Source organism: Phyllostomus hastatus, unplaced genomic scaffold (genome assembly GCF_019186645.2).
Source record: "Phyllostomus hastatus isolate PE091 unplaced genomic scaffold, TTU_PhHast_1.1 phas_contig_113, whole genome shotgun sequence".
In the NCBI taxonomy this organism is placed as follows: domain Eukaryota; kingdom Metazoa; phylum Chordata; class Mammalia; order Chiroptera; family Phyllostomidae; genus Phyllostomus; species Phyllostomus hastatus.
In genome coordinates, this window is record NW_025333530.1 from 14,584,309 (window position 1) to 14,602,677 (window position 18,369).

Here is an 18,369-nt window from a genome sequence, read left to right on the forward strand (position 1 = left end):
CTTTACCAACAAAATAAACTATAAAACAAAGGCTAAATAACAGGAGACAAAGAAGGACCCAGCAATTCCACTTCTGGGTATTTATCCAAAGAAACCCAAAACACTAAATCAAAAAGATATATACCATATTTTGTCCTGTATAATGCATGTGCACATTTTTTGTGCACATTATACACAGGATTATTATACCAATTATTAAGCCCATGTATGCAATCATTATACTCATGTATAATGTGCATCCTTATTTTTCCCTCAAAAGTGTGGGCAAAAAAAGTGCACATTATACATGGCAAAAGACAGTACTTCCATTATGTTCATTGCAGCATTCTTTACAATAGCCAAGATATAGAAGCAACCTAAGTGTTCATCAACAGATAAATGGATAAAAAAGTGGTGCCTATATACAATGGAATATGTTTTGGCCATAAAAAAATAAAACCTTGCCATCTGCAACAACATGGATAGACTAGATAGTATTTTGCTGAGTGAAATAAAACTAATGCCAGATGATTTCGTCTACATGTGGAATCTAAAAAAAAATAAATAAATAAAAATAAATGAACAAGCAGAAGAGAAACAAACTCATAGATACAGAGAACATTTTGATGGTTGCCAGAGGGGAGGAAGTTGGAGGGATGGGTGAAAAAAGTGAAGAGGAGTTCTGGGCAAGATGGAGGCATAGGTAGAAATGATTCACTTCCTCTCATAACCAAAAGAAGGATAACAACCAATCTAAAAACAATAAACAACCAGAAGTGCCAGAAAATCAAACTGCATGGAACTCTGACAACCAAGGAGTCAAAGAGACATCCACCCAGACTGGTGCACCGAAACAAAGAAATATGGTCCAAAGGAAAGAACAGCTCAAAACTCCAGAAAAAGAGCTAAGCAACATGAAGATAGCCAACCTATCTGATGCAGAGTTCAAAACACTGGTTATCAGGATACATACAGAACTAATTGAGCTTGGTTGCAAAACGAAGGAAGAAATGAAGGCTACGCTAAGTGAAACAAAACAACATATACATAGAACCAATGGTGAAGGGGAAGAACCCAGAACTCAAATCAGCCATTTAGAATAAAAGTAAGAAATAAACATCCAACTGGAACAGAATGAAGAAAGGAATTCAAAACTATGAGGAGAGGATTAGGAAACTATGGGACAATTTAAGCACTCTAACATCAGAATCATAGGGGTGCCGGAAGGAGAAGAACAAGAGCAAGAAGTTAAAAACTTATTTGAACAAATAATATAGGAAAACTTCCCCAATCTAAGCAAATAGACTTCCAGGAAGTCCAGGATGCTCAGAGAATCCTAATGAAATTGGACCCAAGGAAAAACATACCAAGACACATCGTCATTAAGTTACCCAAGATTACAAATAATCTTTTTTAATGTATTTTATTGATTATGCTATTACAGTTGTCACATTTCCCCCCTTTTATTCCCCTCCACCCTGCACACCCCCTCCCACCTCCATGCCCCCCCTTGAGTTCATGTCCATGTGTCATACTTCTAAGTTCTTTGACTTCTACATTTCCCATACTATTCTTACCCTCCCCCTGTCTATTTCCTACCTACCATCTATGCTACTTATTCTCTGTATCTTTTCCCCTTCTCTCCCCCTCCTCCTCCCCTGTTGACAGCCCGCCATGTGATCTCCATTTCTGTGATTCTGTGCCTGTTCTAGTTGTTTGATTAGTTTGCTTTTGTTTTTGTTTTAGGTGTGGTTGTTAATAATTGTGAGTTTGCTGTCATTTTACTGTTCATATTTTTTATCTTCTTTTTCTTAGATAAGCCCCTTTAACATTTCATATAATAAGGGCTTGGTGATGATGAACTCCTTTAACTTGACCTTATCTGAGAAGCACTTTATCTGTCCTTCCATTCTAAATCAGAGCTTTGCTGGATAGAACAATCTCAGATGTAGGTTCTTGATTTTCATGTCTTGGAATACTTCTTTGCAGCCCCTTCTTGTCTGTAAGGTCTCTTTTGAGAAATCAGCTGACAGTCTCATGGGGACTCCTTTGTAGGTAACTGTCTCCTTTTCTCTTGCTGCTTCTAAGATTCTCTCCTTCATTTTTCATCTTGGCTAATGTAATTATGATATGCTTTGGTGTGTTCTTCCTTGGGTCCAACTTCTTTGGGATTCTCTGAGCTTCCTGGACTTCCTAGAAGTCTATTTCCTTTGCCAGATTTGGTAAGTTTTCCTTCATTATTTGTTCAAATAAGTTTTCAATTTCTTGCTCTTTCTCTTCTCCTTCTGGAAGCCCTATAATTTGGATGTTGGAATATTTTAAAATGTCCTGGAGGTTCCTAAGCCTCACCTCATTTTTTTTTGAATTCTTGTTTCTTTATTCTTTTCTGGTTGGATGTTTCTTTCTCCCTTTGGCTCACACCATTAATATGAGTCCCAGTTTCCTTCCCATCACTATTGGCTCCCTATACAGTTTCCTTTATTTCACTTAGCATAGCCTTCATTTTTTTCATCTAATTTGCAACCAAATTCAACCAATCCTGTGAGCATCCTGATTACCAGTGTTTTGAACTGTGCATCTGATAAGTTGGCTATCTCTTCACTGCTTAGTTGTATTTTTTTCTGGAGCTTTGATCTATTCTTTCATTTTGGCCATTTTTTTGTCTTGGCGCACCTACGTATAAGGGGCAGAGCCTTAGGTGTTCACCAGGGTGGGGCAACCCACATTGCTACTTTGTGACACTGTATGTGGGGAAGGGATGGAGAAGGAACAGTGGCACTTGCTCTGCTCTCTGCTGGACTTCAGTCACTTCCCCTGCTACACACAAGCAAAGTCGGCCCTTCTGGTGCTGATTCCCGGGTGGGTTGGCTTGTGTACCTTGTGTACGTTCTAGGACCCTGTGAGTTTCTCCAACAAACTCTCCTGTGAGGCTGGGAGTTTCTCCGACTGGCACCTCAACCCCCACAGATGTTTTTAATCAGAGGTTTGAGGCCTTATTTCCCCGTGCTGGGACCTCAGGTTGCAAGGTTGGTCTCACTCCCCAGGTGTTCTCCCTGGTTCATCTTCTGCACATGAATGTGAGACTACCTGCTCCACCGGCTGCCACCACTCAGGTCCACCAGCTCCTGCCTTGCTGGCCGGCTGCAGCCTTGCCTGCTCCAGTCCTCCACCACTGATTTGCCACAAGTCCTCTCTGCCCGGCTGCCCATTTCCGCCCCTCCTACCCACCTAGATGGCTGTTTCTTCTTTAACTCCTTGGTTGTCAGACTTGCATACACTTCAATTATCTATCAGTTCTGCTTGTTTTTTGTCTTTAAATTGTTGTTGGTCTTCTTTTGGTTGTGCGAGGAGGCACAGTGTGTCTACCCATGCGCCCATCTTGGTTGGAAGTCCCTAAAGATAAAAAGAGAATGTTAAAAGCAGCAAGAGGAAAGGAGGCAGTTACCTACAAAGGAGTTCCTATAAGACTGTCAGCTGATTTCTCAAAAGAGACCTTACAGACAAGAAGGGGCTGCAAAGAAGTATTCCAAGACATGAAAATCAAGGACCTATATCTGAGATTGCTCTATCCAGCAAAGCTCTGATTTAGAATGGAAGGACAGATAAAGTGCTTCTCAGATAAGGTCAAGTTAAAGGAGTTCATCATCACCAAGCCCTTATTATATGAAATGTTAAAGGGACTTATCTAAGAAAATAGAAGATCAAAAACTATGAACAGTAAAATGATAAGAAACTCACAACTATCAACACTGAATGTATAAAAACTAATCAAATGACTAGAACAGGAACAGAATCACAGAAATGGAGATCACATGGAGGGTTGTCAGTGCAAAGTGGGAGGGGAAGAATCATGCAGGAAAGGTACAGGGAATAAGATGCAGAATTGGTAGGCATAAAATAGATGGAGAGAGGTTAAGAATGATATAGGAAACAGAGAAGTCAAAGAACTTATGTTTAACCCATGGACATGAACTAAGGGAGGGAATGCTGGAGGATTGGGGGTGCAGGGCAAATGGGGTGCAAGGGGAGAAATATTATGAAAACTGTAATAGCATAATCAATAAACTATATTCTAAAATATATTTTAAAAATAAAAAACAATGAAGAGATTAAGAAATACAAATTGGTAGTTACAGATTATTCACAGGGATATAAAGAACATCATAGGAAATATAGTCAGTCATATTGTAATAACTATATATGATATCAATTGGGCACTAGATTTATCAGGGTGATCACTTTGTACATTATACAAATATCTAATCACACTTGTACACCTGAAACCAATATAATATTGTACATCAACTGCAATTGAAACATAAATTATTTTTAAAATGTAGAACACGTCAAAAGACCAATACTGAAAAATGAGAATGGAATATTAAACACCTACCACTTAAAAAGGCAAAAAAGTAGTTCTCCCATGAATTCCTCTAAAAATGGTAAAATGTTAAAAAAATTAGCATTTTAATGGTTTTGTATTATACATTTAAATCTTTAATCCACCTTTAATTAATTTTAGTGTAAAGGCCTAATACGTTGGCTAACTTTTAAACCAGTTTCCCAGTTATTCCAGAACTATTTTTTGAATAATCCATCTGTGCTCACTGATTTTAGTGTAAAATTGATTTTAGCGTAAATTGACTTTATTTTTCAATTACTGTTAACAGTCAATATTCTCTTATATTACTTTCAGGTGTATATCATACTGGTTAGACATTTTTGTAACATAGAGTGATCCCCTCAGTAATTCTAGTATCCACCTGGCAATACACATAGTTATTACAATATCATTGACTGTTTTCTGCACTGTATTTTACATCCCTGTGACTGTTTTAAATGTTATGTTACCACTCCACTCTCATCAGATTGTAAACTCCACAAAGAAAAAGACTTGTGTTTTTTCACTACTGTATTTTTAGGAACTAAAACAATGCTGGAACAAGATATGTCCAGCAAGATTACACAGCACTGTGTGTGTGTTAAAATATACACAACATGCCCTGGCTGGTGTGGCTCAGTGGATTGAGCACCACACTGCAAAGCAAAGGGTCACTGGTTCGATTCCCAGTCAGGACACATGCCTAGGTTTTGGGTCAGGTCCTCAGTAAGGGGTGTGTGAGAAGCAACCACACATTGATGTTTCTCTCCCTCCCTCTATCCCTCCCTTCCCCTCCCTCTAAAGAGAAATAAATTAATTAAAAATCTTTTAAAAATATACACAACATATAATTTACCATTTTAACCATTTTTAAGTATAGTATTCAGTGGCATTAAGTACACTCACAATATTGGGCAACTACCACCACTATCCACTTCCAGAACTTTTTCATTATCCTAAATTCCTTACCCATTAAACAATAATTCCCTTCCCCTAGCCCCTGGTAACCTCTGTTCTACTTTTCCAACTCTATGATTTGTTTTTTCTAGGTACCACATGTAAGTGGAATCACACAATATTTGTTCTTTTTTGCCTGGCATCTTTCACTTAGTATAGCGTTTTTAAGGTTCGTCCATGTCATAGCACATATCAGAATCTCAGGCTTTTAAAGGCCAAATAATAGTCAAATGTATGTATATACCACATTTTGTTTATCCACTCACTTGTTGGGGCATTTTAGGTTGTTTCCACCTTTTGGCTATTATGAATAATGTTAGTGTGAACACTGGTGTACAAGTATCTATTTGAGTCCCTGCTTTCAATTCTTTGGGTATATACCCAGAAGTGGAATTACTGTATCGCATGGTAATTCTATGTTTGACTTTTTAGGGAACTACCAAAGTTTTTCCAAAGTGCTACACTATTTTACATACCCATCATCAATGCACAAAGGTTCCTACCTCTCCACATCCTTACAAACACTTGTGTTCTATTTTTTATAATGTTTGGCTTTTCGTTGAGTTGTAGAAGTTCTGTATGTATTCCAGATAGTAATCCTTTATCAGATATCGTAGTGTCCCTTATTGGCAGTTTTGCTTTTTGCAGTTTTAGTTACCCATGATCAGCTGTGGTCCAAAATATTAAATGGAAACTTCCAAAAATAAACAATTCATAAGATTTAAACTGCATGCTGTTCTGAGTAGCATAATAAAATCTCATACCATCCTCTTCCATCCAGCTTCCTTTTGCTCCACCCTGCCCAGATATGAATCATCCCTTTGTCCAGCGTATCCATGTTGTAAAATTTCTCCACCATGAGCGACTTAGTAGCCATCTCAGGTATAAGATGGACTCTTGGTATCACAGTGCTTGTGTTTAAGTAACATCATTTTACTTAATAGTGTCCCCAAAGCACAAGAATAGTGATGCTTGCAATTCAGATATGCCAAAGAGAAGCCATACAGTGCTTCCTTTAGGTGAAAAAGTACAGTACAGTACAGTACAAGATATGTTGAAAGACAACACATTAACATCATTTTAATTACAGCATATTATAATTGTTCTATTTTGTTATTATTGTTCATCTCTGTGCCTAATTCATAAATTAAGTGCTATCATAGTTATGTATGAAGAGGAAAAAACATAGTATATATAGGGCTTGGTACTATCTACTGGGAGTCTTGCAATGAGTCCTGCTGTTGATAAGGGGGACCACTGTACATGATTTACAAATATTTTCTCTCATTCTTAGAATTATCTTTTTATTTGCACGGTGTTTTTAACTCTCAAAAAATATTCACCTTCCATTCCCTTTTGTGTACCTCAAAGTAACCTTGTAGGTTGTGTTATTATCTCCATTTTGCAGACAACTGAAATCCAATCGAACATAGCATGTTTTATAAGTGGACAAAGGCTCTGGCGGGGCAGTTCAGTTGGTTAGAGCATCATCTCCTAACCCAAGGTTGTGGTTTCAGGTTCCATACCCAGTCAGGGCACATACAAGGAGAACCAATGAATGTGTGAATGGATGGAGCAACAAGTCCATGTGTCTCTCCCTCTGTCTGTCTCTCTCTCTCTTCCCCCCGCCAAAAAAAAAAAAATCAAGAAAAACAAATAAATGAACAAAGCAGAAAGAAACTCATACATACAGAAAACAAATTGATGGTTACCAAATGGGAGGAGGGTTGGGAGAGTCAGTGAAAAAGGGAACAGGATTAAGAAGCACAAATATGCAGTTATAAAATGTCACAGGAATGTAATGTACAGCATAGGAAATATGGTCAATAATAGTGTAACAACTATGTATGGTGTCATAGGGGTAATAACTTATCAGGATGATCATTTCATAAGGTACATAAATGTCTAATCGCTATGTTGCACACCTAAAACTAATATAGTGTATGTCAACTGAAATTGAAAAAGAACTTTAAAAAAATTTAAATGGCACACTTTACCATACTGCCTGGCAACCAGTAAGAGCTCAAATTTTTCAGGTATTGTGATTCCTGTTACTGCTCTCATTGCTACTTCACAGCTAATAATAATTAGTGAGGAATAATAGAAACTGGTTCAAAAGGCATTATACGGTAGAAAAATTAGAAAGCAGAAGCCCAGAAAAATTGTGGCAGTGCTAGGGACCACGAACTCATATATGTTGGCCGTACACTGCTTGCCAGGAACACACCTCACACTTCACTAAGTTTCGAACACCCGGGACTGTGCGCGAACCGGATTCCAGGACCACTTCCAGCCACCTCCGCGCCAACCCGTCCTGCCAGGTGGCGCCTGCGCTGTGGGCGTGTGGGCGGGCCAGTTCCGCGCTTTGGGTGGCACACCCTGTTTCCGGTGCCCAGATGGGATTCCACAAGGCCTGGCGCCTAATCATGATGTAAGCTCCGGTTGCTTGGCTGACTCGGAAGTGGGAACTCTGGCCAGTGAGAGTGCCGTGTGTCGTCGCTGCTGGCCCTTCAGGCTCTGGTAAGAAAGGAAATAGCTTGAGGGGAGGGGATCGTCGAGTCTGCAATGAGATTTTTCTCCCTTAGTCGAACGCTAGTTTAGGCCTCTGCATTCTTATCTCCTCCAAATTCCTTGTCCTGTGCTTTCCTGACCACTGACCCTCTCTTTCATGAACTTCGACCCTGTCTGATTTGGGAACTCCCGACGAACCCCAGGTCTGGCGTCTCTCCCACCCTGCCATTCCTCTCCTGGAAAAGGCCGGAATACTACTGGGCTCGCATTATCTGTGACTTCCTTTCTGTAGGACGTGCACCAGGTGGGTGGGTCTCCCTTCTTGCCGCCAAGCCCTTATGGAACCTGGAGGACTGAAAATATTAAGAGTGGACAACAGATAGCCAGACGCCAGAGAAGATAACATTAAGCAGGAGTCGTAGTACACAAATGAGTTGAAAACATATGGCAAGCTGCTGACATCTCTTAAGTGATCACTTCACCACTCAAAACTTAGCTGGCACTCTGCTTTAGCTAACTCAGCAATTAGGTTCAGAAGATGCTTATATTTGATGGATCTTCTCTTTGGGATCAGTTTTTCACTCCCCGAGCAAGGATGTGTTTCGTCTCTCTGTCATGGACTGTTTTGGCCTCACATGGGAGCCCTCCTGAGATAAAATGGGACCCAGGAAAGAATACTATCTGCTTTTTGATTGATTATAGCCTAGCTTGCTGATGTGTTGAAATGATCTATTGACACATAGAAGAGCCTGAAAGGATTGTTAGGTGGAACATACAACAATGAAAACGTTTTTTAATTCCTTTTTTTGTGTGATATATGTATCACTCATCAGGACAGGACCCTTACAGATTATGATTTAATATGGCCTGATTTTGACAATCCCAGTTTTATAAAGTACTCCAAGTATTTGTTTAAAAGCAATACCAAGCCTGATGTTGAAACATTATATACTTTCCTCTTTAAGACTAATAATGTCCCTTAGGATATTAACAATACTGTTTTAAACAAAATATTGAATTAGGAGATTGTGAGAGTATTTTGTAGGGTGGAGGTAGACAGCTATGAAAGATGAAGACCCTTGCAGTGAGTTATCAAAATGAAACATATTGTTTAAGGACAACATTAAAGAAGAATCAAATCCAAAAGCTCTAAAGATTAATGATTGTACTATCCCAAAGGCTAACAATAGGATAGTTCTGTATCTTTGTATGGCAATTGAAAATAGCAAACTATAAATTACCAGTGATGTTGAATTTAAAACAAAATATCAAGGTCCCATTTTATCCAGACTTTCAGAGTGGGTGTCTGTGTACTCATTTTGCATTTGTGAGGCCATTGAACATATCTAGACTGGCATCTCCACAAAGGTTCTTATCAAGTAATTAATCTTCCCTTTTCCTGTAAAACTTTTTAAGTAGTTATATGATGTTAGCCCTTTCTCCATGAAAATAGTTTTTGCACAGTTTTGAAGTCCTTATGAAAAAAAATGAGATTAGTGAGTTAGGCAAAAGCCTTTTTGTTTTTCAAAAAGACACACAGCAGAGGTAACAACAGATTTGTTTCCATTCTCTATGCTATACATTCTGAGATACCATAGAGACATGTGTCTGGCTTCACCTTCCAATTGCAATCTAAGACAAATAGTATTACCTTTACCTTGAAGTAGGTTCATGGTGCTGCTATTATGAGGTCAAGCGTAATTACATGTAAGACTGAATCATTCAATAAATATTTATTTGTGATTTTCTGATTATGATATACAATGCCAGGAGAAAAAGTAGTCAGATATGAACCTGTATTCCAGTTGCTCACATTCTAGCACAGTAGATGTGCATCAGGAATACAATGTAGAAAGTTATAAATCCTATTAAAAATATAGATAAATGTAGTGGGAAGCTAGCTCTATATGAGCCAGTATAGTATTCAAAAAAGGAGATGTAATGCCATTTATCCTTCCTCTCTCTTGATAGTCTTAAGAGCCTGTTTGTCATATGTTCTATATTGCTTTCATGGTTGACCCTTGAACAACACGGGTTTGAACTGTGCTGGTCCACTTAAATGCAGATTTTTTTCAATAAATATGTACAGTACTGTAAATGTATTTTCTTTCCTACTATTTTTTTAATATTCTCTAGCTTTATTATAAGAATACAGTATATAGTACAAAACACATACAAAATACATGTTAATTGACTGTTATGTCCTTTGTATGGCTTCTGGCCAACAGTAAACTATTAGTTAAGTTTTGTCAGAGTCAGGTTATAAGTGAGTTTTCCACTGCATGGAGTATTGATGCCCCAACCCCATGTTCTTCAAGGGTCAACTATACTTCTTTCTGTGTGGATGGTACTAGTGATGTATCTCCTTTGTACTAAACTGAACTCTTTTCAGTTGAATTTTTAAAAACCAGTTCAAACTTGCTTACACAGTATAGGGGAATCTATTGGCTTTTATAACTGAAAAAACTCTCTATCCCTCATATCTGTTTTCCTATATGTTGGCTTAGTTTTAGGCTAGGCCATTTCTAGATAGTGAAAAGATGGCAACTCCATGTGTATGTCTTAACCAGCCTAACAACTTAAGCAGGAAAAAAAGAGAACCCTGTTCTGTACATTCAGACAGAGGCCTGAAGCGAATGTTTATTGAATCTCATAGGCCTTGCTAGGGTCTTGTGCCCACTCTTGAATCAGTCACTTTGGCCAGAGAATGCTTTATTCTTTTTGGTCAGGCCAGATTCATATGCCCATTCCTGAAGCTAGTGGGTGAGGTCATCTCCTTTTCTTATTTTTATTTTTTTATTGTTGTTCAATTACAGTTGTCCCAATTTTTCCCCTGTTGCTCTTCCCTGCCCTGCCACCACCCCTCCCACCCCACTCTCTCACTCCCCATCCTGTTGTCCATTACCATGGTCCTTTATGCATGTTCTTTGACTAGACCCCTTCTTTCCCTCTGTTCCCCTTTCTCTCTCCCCCCTCCCCTCTGATCTTTGTCAGTTTGTTCCTTATTTCTATGTCTCTGGTTCTATTTTGCTCATTTGTTTTGTTCATTAGGTTCCACTTACAAGTGAGATCATATGGTATTTGTCTTTCACCACCTGGCTTATTTCACTTAACATAATGCTCTCCAGATCTATCCATGCTGTCACAAAGGGTAGGAGTTCCTTCTTTCTGCTTCATAGTATTCCATCATGTAAATGTACCATAGTTTTTTGATCCACTCATTTACTGATTGACACTTAGGCTGTTTCTAGCACTTGGCTATTATAAATAATGCTGCTATGAACATTGGGCTGCATAGATTCTTTTGAATTTCAGGATTCTTAGGGTATAATCACAGCTCTAGGATCACTAGATCAAAAGGGGATCATCCCCTTTTAAATATGTGGACTGAGAATGGGATGGATCCCCAAGAGAATAATGTGGGTGTTATGTTGAAAAATGAGGATGGTGTTTTAGAGACAGAAAGTAACAAGAGCTCACTATACTTTTTGCATTCCTCTGGACATCAGAGTACTTTAGGATAGAAGTAGGGTGGTAGTCAGGTAACAATGAGACAGTTCTTGTCCTCTACATAAATTAGGGTTAATAATTAAGTTTATGCAGTGATTAAGTGAGGTAAAAGGCCTCTACAAGATTGTTGTTAATTTTAACACTAAATATGCAATTTCTTTGCATTATTAAACTCAACTAAATTACATATAACAAAAAATAAAGTATAGCAACATCTAACAGCTAGCACCATGCTGGAAGGAGACTAGACTATCTGCCTAAGTCATTATGGCTAATTAGCCTTTAGCTCTTATTCAGAAAACATGACAGAGGAACATGAAACAACTGGTAGGGATGCCTCAGAATTGTCAAGAAGTTTTTTTTTAAGATTCTATTTATTTATTTTTAGAGAGAGGTGAATGGAAGGAGAAAGAGAGGAAGAGAAATATCAGTATGTGATTGCTTCTCTCGCACCCCTTACTAGGTGCCTGGCCTGTAACCCAGGCATGTGCCCTGACAGGAAATCAAACCTGGGAGACATTCACAGGCCAGCACTCAATCCACTGAGCCACACCAGCTGGGGCAGAATTGTCAAGAAGTTTTATAGTCTCTCTTTCTCCAAAACATAATGGTAACTTTTCTGATTTGCATTAGTTTATGTTAATATGATTCAGTAAGGAGTCTTATCTTAATAAATTAAAGGTAGACCAAATGTTCTTTTTTCTCCTTTCCTTATACTCCTATGCTCACCTCTGCTAAGGCCTCTGTTCTTACAGCAGTTCAACATCCTTGTAAGCAGAATATTCATACCTTTTCTCTCTTCACATGCTTTTCAGGGTTGTATTTCTATGCTGTGGCCTTAAAATTTCAGAAATGGGAGAAAGACTTTGAGGGAGTTCTATGTCCCCTTTGCACTTGAATGAGGACATGTAATCAGAAGAGTGCAAATACAGGTTTAGTCAGCTCCACTAAATATCTTTGAGGTATATATCTATTTCATATTACACATTAGGAATTTGTGTTTTTTCAGTATTGTAAGAAATCAGATAAATAATGGAAGTTAAATATACAAGTAATCAAAGGTCATTTAGGGTTTTTTTAAGATTTTATTTATTACTTTTTAGAGAGAGAAGAAGGAAGGGAGAAAGACAGGGAGAGAAACATCAGTGTAAAAGAGAAACATAGATTGGTTGCCTCTCGCACACCCTCAACTGTGAACCTGGCCCACAGCCCAGGTATGCGCCCTGGCTGGGAATTGAACCAGCAACCTTTCAGTTTGGATGTCGGTACTCAATCTACTGAGCCACACAAGCCAGGGCAGATCATTTAGTTTTTAGTGGAAGAAATACCAATAGTTGTAAGCCTAGGAGTAGAGCTAGATTTTATTTTTATGTATATATCCCTCCAGAAAGTATACAGCCATGTTATATGGAAAATAGAGACATTTATTGAAGAAACAAGAAACATTGTACATAGGATAATGATGCCTCAGTCCCCTTCAAAGTAGGCACCTTGGGATCTCACACAGTTCTCCAAATTGCCATCAGCTACCTGGTCATATTTTCCTGAATCTCATCAACAGTCTGAATTCTCTTCCCTTTCAAAGGTGATTTTAGTTTTGGAAAAAGCCAGAAGTTGCAAGGCACCAAATCTGGGCTGTTGGAGGGGCTGAGTCACCTGGATAATTTGATGTTTCACCAAAAAACTCTGCATGAGACGTGATGCATGAGCGGGCAAGTTGTCCTGAAGAAGCTGCCAATCACCAATTGCCCATAGCTATAGCCTCCTGAATCATCTGAATAGTTTCTGCAGAGGAATGTTCAAGCTTAATGCAAAATTTGATGCAGACTCATTGCTCTACTCACTCAGTCATTTTGAATACAATGGCCACACAGTACACACGCTCACTTCAGGGAGTCTACCACCCCCACTGACTAGTATAGTGAAGTTGTCAATTGTTCACGCATGTGCATTCCAGTTCACTCTCCTTGGCTACCAGGTTACATCAATATGTGCAAACCATTCTTATTCACATTAACAATGGCTGGACTTTTTCCAGACAGACTGTTTGGTGGGGAGGGAGTCTCCCACAACATGCTGCTAATCTGGTTTCTGTCCTGATTTGTCAATCCATGTCTGAGATACAGGCTTACATTTAGTTTATATGTAGCTGAGGAATTCCTAGCTCCAAAAATAGTCATGGAAGCCTGAGAAAGTGCCACCTTGTGCTCATGGTAAATGAGAACTAGTTGGCCAGCCTACAAATTTATGGGAAATCTGTAGCTTACTGTATTAATTTTAAGTGTCACATTGTTACAATTAATAGGTAGTTCCCTCTTTTTTCTTCCTACTTAACCTATCTTTTAAAGGTATAACAAATAGAAATATGTCAACAGATAAATTAATTCCAGCTGAACACTTTGTAAGCATTTTTGTCTTAGCCAACCCCAAAGCAGGCCAACTCGTCCAGTTGGTAGATTTGTAACCATTTTGCCAGAACGTCTTAAATCTTGGAATAGGAATGTTTAAAGTCTTACCAAAGCCTTTAAAAACATGATATAGTTGAGAAATGGAAAAAGAAACAACTATGGGTATATTACAACTGTTGTGTTATCTGACCTTCTGTGTCTAATACCTGTCCTTTCTGTAGCCCTTTCCCCAGGTCTGGATGGAGGACACTTGAAAGTGAAATGACAGACCAGGAGAATAACAACAACATCTCAAGTAACCCCTTTGCTGCTCTTTTTGGCTCCCTCGCTGATGCCAAGCATTTTGCAGCAATCCAAAAGGAGCAGCTGAAGCAGCAATCTGGTATGTGGAGGAGCCAATAGCAACAGATGAGATGACCTAGAATGGGTCTTCCCAAATTAAATATTCTTTGAGTTCTTAATAACAATTGGAATTTAAGTTTGAAGCAGAACTTCTTTTTGCTTAGGGCAGAAGTGGAAGTGGATGATTGTTCACTTTTGTCGTTTGTTTTGTTTCGACGTCTTTTCCTCCCTGTCCTCCCCCTCCCCCTGCATAAAAAGAGACCAGATAACAGATGGTTCTATAGTAACAGGGTTGTGACCCCAGACTCAAGCTTGTTTATTTTTAAATTACCTAGTAAAAGATATTTAAATAAATCTTTTAACATAGGAAACTGAAGTCGTAGGCAGAAGTATGGAAAGCAAGTCACATGCAATTATAGAAAACAGATGCATATAAGGAAAAATTATAATAGTTTTTTGGCCTGTAGACAAATAAATTAGATTTGTTCTCAAGCCCAGTACTACAGAGTCGATCTCAAGTGAAATGCTTCTTCTACTCCATGGAGTGGCCACTGTCATAGCTTACTGCTATTACAACAGACTTCCAAGAAAATAGGATCCCTAGCCTTAATATGAAAAAAAAAACAACTCACAATAATATCTCACTGATCAGAAAAATGGTTTTCCTCATCTGGGACCAAAATTAAGATCAAGCTTAGTTTCCTGTTGTGAGAAGACGTATAGACTAGAAGAATTAGCATGATGTTTCTCAAACTTACTGGTCTTCAGAGGATATTTACAGTCCTTCAAGCCAGAAATTGTTCCCCTTTTATTACCTGCAAAAAGAATAATAGTATTTTTCTTTTTAGGAAAGGAGAAATGTTTATATTTTCCCTTTATTTAGTTTCTTTCAAAAGTGTTCAGATACGTAGCTGAGTTGTGACCTTGCTCTTTGTTTAGGATTGAATACAAAGGAGGTAAGAGCAAGACAGATGAGTTGTAGATAGGGTGATAGTTGAAGCAAGGGAGAAATAAATATAATGCTGACTTTCTGGGGGTGGATTTGTAACCACATGCTTCCAGAGAGACCAGGAGAGAAACAACAAGCAGTGTGCCTTTCTTTTTTAAGATTTTATTTATTTATTTTCAGAGAGAGGAGAAAGAAAGAGAGGAGAGGAACATTGATTGGTTGCCTCTTGCATACCCCCAACCAGGGACCTGGCCTATAATCCAGGCCTGTGCTGGCAACCCTTCAGTTTGCTGGACAATGCCCAACCAACTGTGCCACACCAGTAAGGGCAGCAGTTCATCCTAACACTGACCTTTAATGTGACAGAAAGAGGCAGGTCTGGGTCTGAGTCTCTGAAACTTCTCCCAGATTTCTAGAATACTGTCTCAGAAAGAGAAATCTTGGATTAGGAAATTGTAGGTGAGAAAGGAGAATGAAGAATAAAAAAATAAGGAAATGAGAAAATGAAATTTATGAGTACATGGTTGAGGGAAATTTTGCTAAGTAGGTTCTTAGCTCCTATCCTCTTGGAGTTCACAGAACTTAATGGTATATGAGTAGAGTGACAGAACACCTTTCTTTCTGACTGCAAATGGACATAAGGCTGGCTAGAGTTTGAAGCATTGTAAGCACTAGGCAGTGGGGACAAATCAGGTACATGCCCTTCTGTTACTATTTTGGCATCTCATCATCTTAGTTTTTTTACAGTGAGTTTATCATGCCACCACGTCTAACCTGTTTTCTTTTCCACCAGCAGTTAGTATGCTGCTAAAACTTTGGGCTTTATATATTGAGCTTCCCTTTTACCAAACTCACCACACTGAAGCAACTCTTCTGAGAGTTTTGCCTGGACTTTCCAAATAACCATTTTGCCTGTAACGAAAAGCATATACAGACCTATGCGTGGCTTTTAGTGACAATACTATTTTTATACTCATTCACCACAAGTGCAATGCTGAGAGCCAGTCTTTTAAATTGCTTTTTAAAGCCACCTGTGTGTGGCTTTTAGTGACAATACTATTTTTATACTCATTCACCACAAGTTCATTGCTGAGAGACAGTCTTTTAAATCGCTTTATAAAAAAGTAAAAGGATTTAATCAATAAGAAAAGAGTAACAAATCACAAAGAAAAAAGTATGCACAAGCAGTTTATAGATAATCAAATTATTTTAAAAGTCAGTCTCACTAAGTAGAAATGCTCATTATAGATAGTATTTCTTTTTACCTATGATATTTGTGAAGATTTAAACAGGTGTTTTCTCATATATTGTTGGTAAGTATGTAAATTAGAGCACTACCTTATTTTTTGGACTATAAGATGTACTCTCCCCCCACCAGTTTGGGAGTAGTAATGGTTGTTAATACTGCTGTTGAGTTCTGTTTACATTTACATTGGTGAAATATTATGTTATTTATGTTATTAAATATTTTACCACATTTTTTGCTTCAAAATTTTTTTTTCTATTTTCCTCCTCTAAAACCTAGGTACATCTTATGGTCTGAAAAATACAGTATATCTGAGATAATTTGGTAGTATATGTGAACTTTTAAATGTTCCAGTTTTAAACCTAACAATTCTACTTCTACAAATTTAGCCTACAGAAATACTCATACAAGTGCACAAAAAGAGAAGAGTAAGAGTAAGTTAAAAAGAGTAAGAGCAGTCTCTGTGGTGCTGCTTGAAAGCATGAAAAATCAGTAACAACCAAAATGTGTATCAGCTGAGAAGTAGCTACATAAATCACAGTGCATACATACAATGCAATACACTGCAGCTGTTGAAAAGAATGAGGTAGGCCTATAAATGACTTAACAGAGAAAGGTGTTGGTACTGATTATGATTAAAAAGCAAACTGAGAAGAAGTATGTGCAATATGATCCCATTTTTTATAAAAACTAAAAATCATAGAAATAAACATTAGCACCAGAATAGGAAAAAAATATGTAAAACTTTGCTAAGTTAAGGGGTTGTCCATAGGGAACTAGTTTATTATAGGAGACTATTTCTATTATATTTTCCTATACAGTTTGGAATCATTAAAACAGATGTGCTCTGGCTGTTCTACTTCCTCCCCATTTCTCCGGGAGCTTCATCTCACTTCCCCAGTAACCTGGCTGGGAAGGGTTCTCAGACACCCAGACCCCACCATAAAGGTGTTTCCTGGTCCACAGGAGCAGGTGTTGGCGCCAGGAGCATCCCTCCAGACCAACTATGCAGTGGACAATGACCCTATAAATCAACAGATCCCAGATAAAAGTGACCACAGCTTGGTGGCCAGCTTCAGCAACATTAGGAATCTCTCCACTGTCCTGAAGGATATTTATTTCTGAGAACATGCCATGTGTTTTGCTACTAAAAATGGAATCAAGGTTACAATGGAAAATGCAAAGTGTGTGCAAGCAAATGCTTTTATTCAGTCTGGAATATTTTAAGAGTTTAAAGTTCAAGAAGAACCTATCCCTTTTTAATTAATTTGACTGCCCTTTTAGACTGCTTATCTATTCTTGATCAAGTCCTAAGCCAGGGAGTTTTAACTGCACTTTGAATATGTTACCAAGGTTATGGTTACCCCTGATGCAATTTCTGGAAGAAGGAGTGGTGATATCTGTAAAAGCAATACTCAAGAGCCTGAGGAAACTCTGGATTTTGATTTCTGCAGCACTAATGTTATTAATAAAATTATTCTGCAGTCAGAAGGTTGTTCCATGAAGCATTTTCTGAATAGGATGTGACTAGTGAGGTCCTACAGATCACCATCTCCTGACAAGTCTTATTTCAGGTGATCTTCTTTTGGGAATGCAGGAAGCTTCCATGTTGACTATCCCAAAAATTCTAATTTAATGAAATCATTTAATTGTAATCAGACTCAGGTCAACAGATACAAGATTTCTTTACCGAAACCCTCTGCAAAGGCATTAGTCCTGTCTTGCAAGGTATCTATTTGGATAGATAACTGAGGATTCCTCTCATTACAGTATATGATTAGAAATGAAGATGGACAAATATGTTTTGTGGAATATTACTGCTGCCCTGATGAAGAGGTTCCTGAATCTGAAGTATGACAGTACAGTGTGACATTTATATATACATTCATGATAGGTCATGTTCACATTCTTCATGATTTTATATTGGATTTTCTAAAGGGAAGAAGCATGGATGAGATAGGAGCAAGATCCTTGTTCCCTAAAGTTACTATGTATTTTGTAAGTAAATGTTTTTATATAGTCACAGATTACCTAATACTGGACTATCCTGTGGTTGTCTTTTGAATTCATGGGAATTATTATGAGC

At 38.2% G+C, this 18,369-nt stretch overlaps 1 protein-coding gene and 1 pseudogene across 3 annotated transcripts in view; both read left to right on the top strand.

The window, feature by feature from the left end:
- Nucleotides 1-7,683: 7,683 nt before the first annotated feature.
- UBE4A (ubiquitination factor E4A) overlaps nt 7,684-18,369 on the top strand; it is a 39,954-nt gene continuing 29,268 nt past the window's right edge. For 2 of the 3 annotated variants that reach the window (XM_045837916.1, XM_045837930.1), the window contains exons 1-2: nt 7,684-7,837; nt 13,968-14,128. In XM_045837916.1, the coding sequence (XP_045693872.1) occupies nt 14,008-14,128 (121 nt within the window). In that variant the 5' untranslated portion in view covers nt 7,684-7,837; nt 13,968-14,007. Of the gene's footprint in view, nt 7,838-8,031; nt 8,133-13,967; nt 14,129-18,369 lie in introns of all 3 variants that reach the window. The other variant, XM_045837919.1, reaches the window with a different exon arrangement.
- On the top strand, nt 15,335-18,275 carry LOC123817407 (annotated as a pseudogene).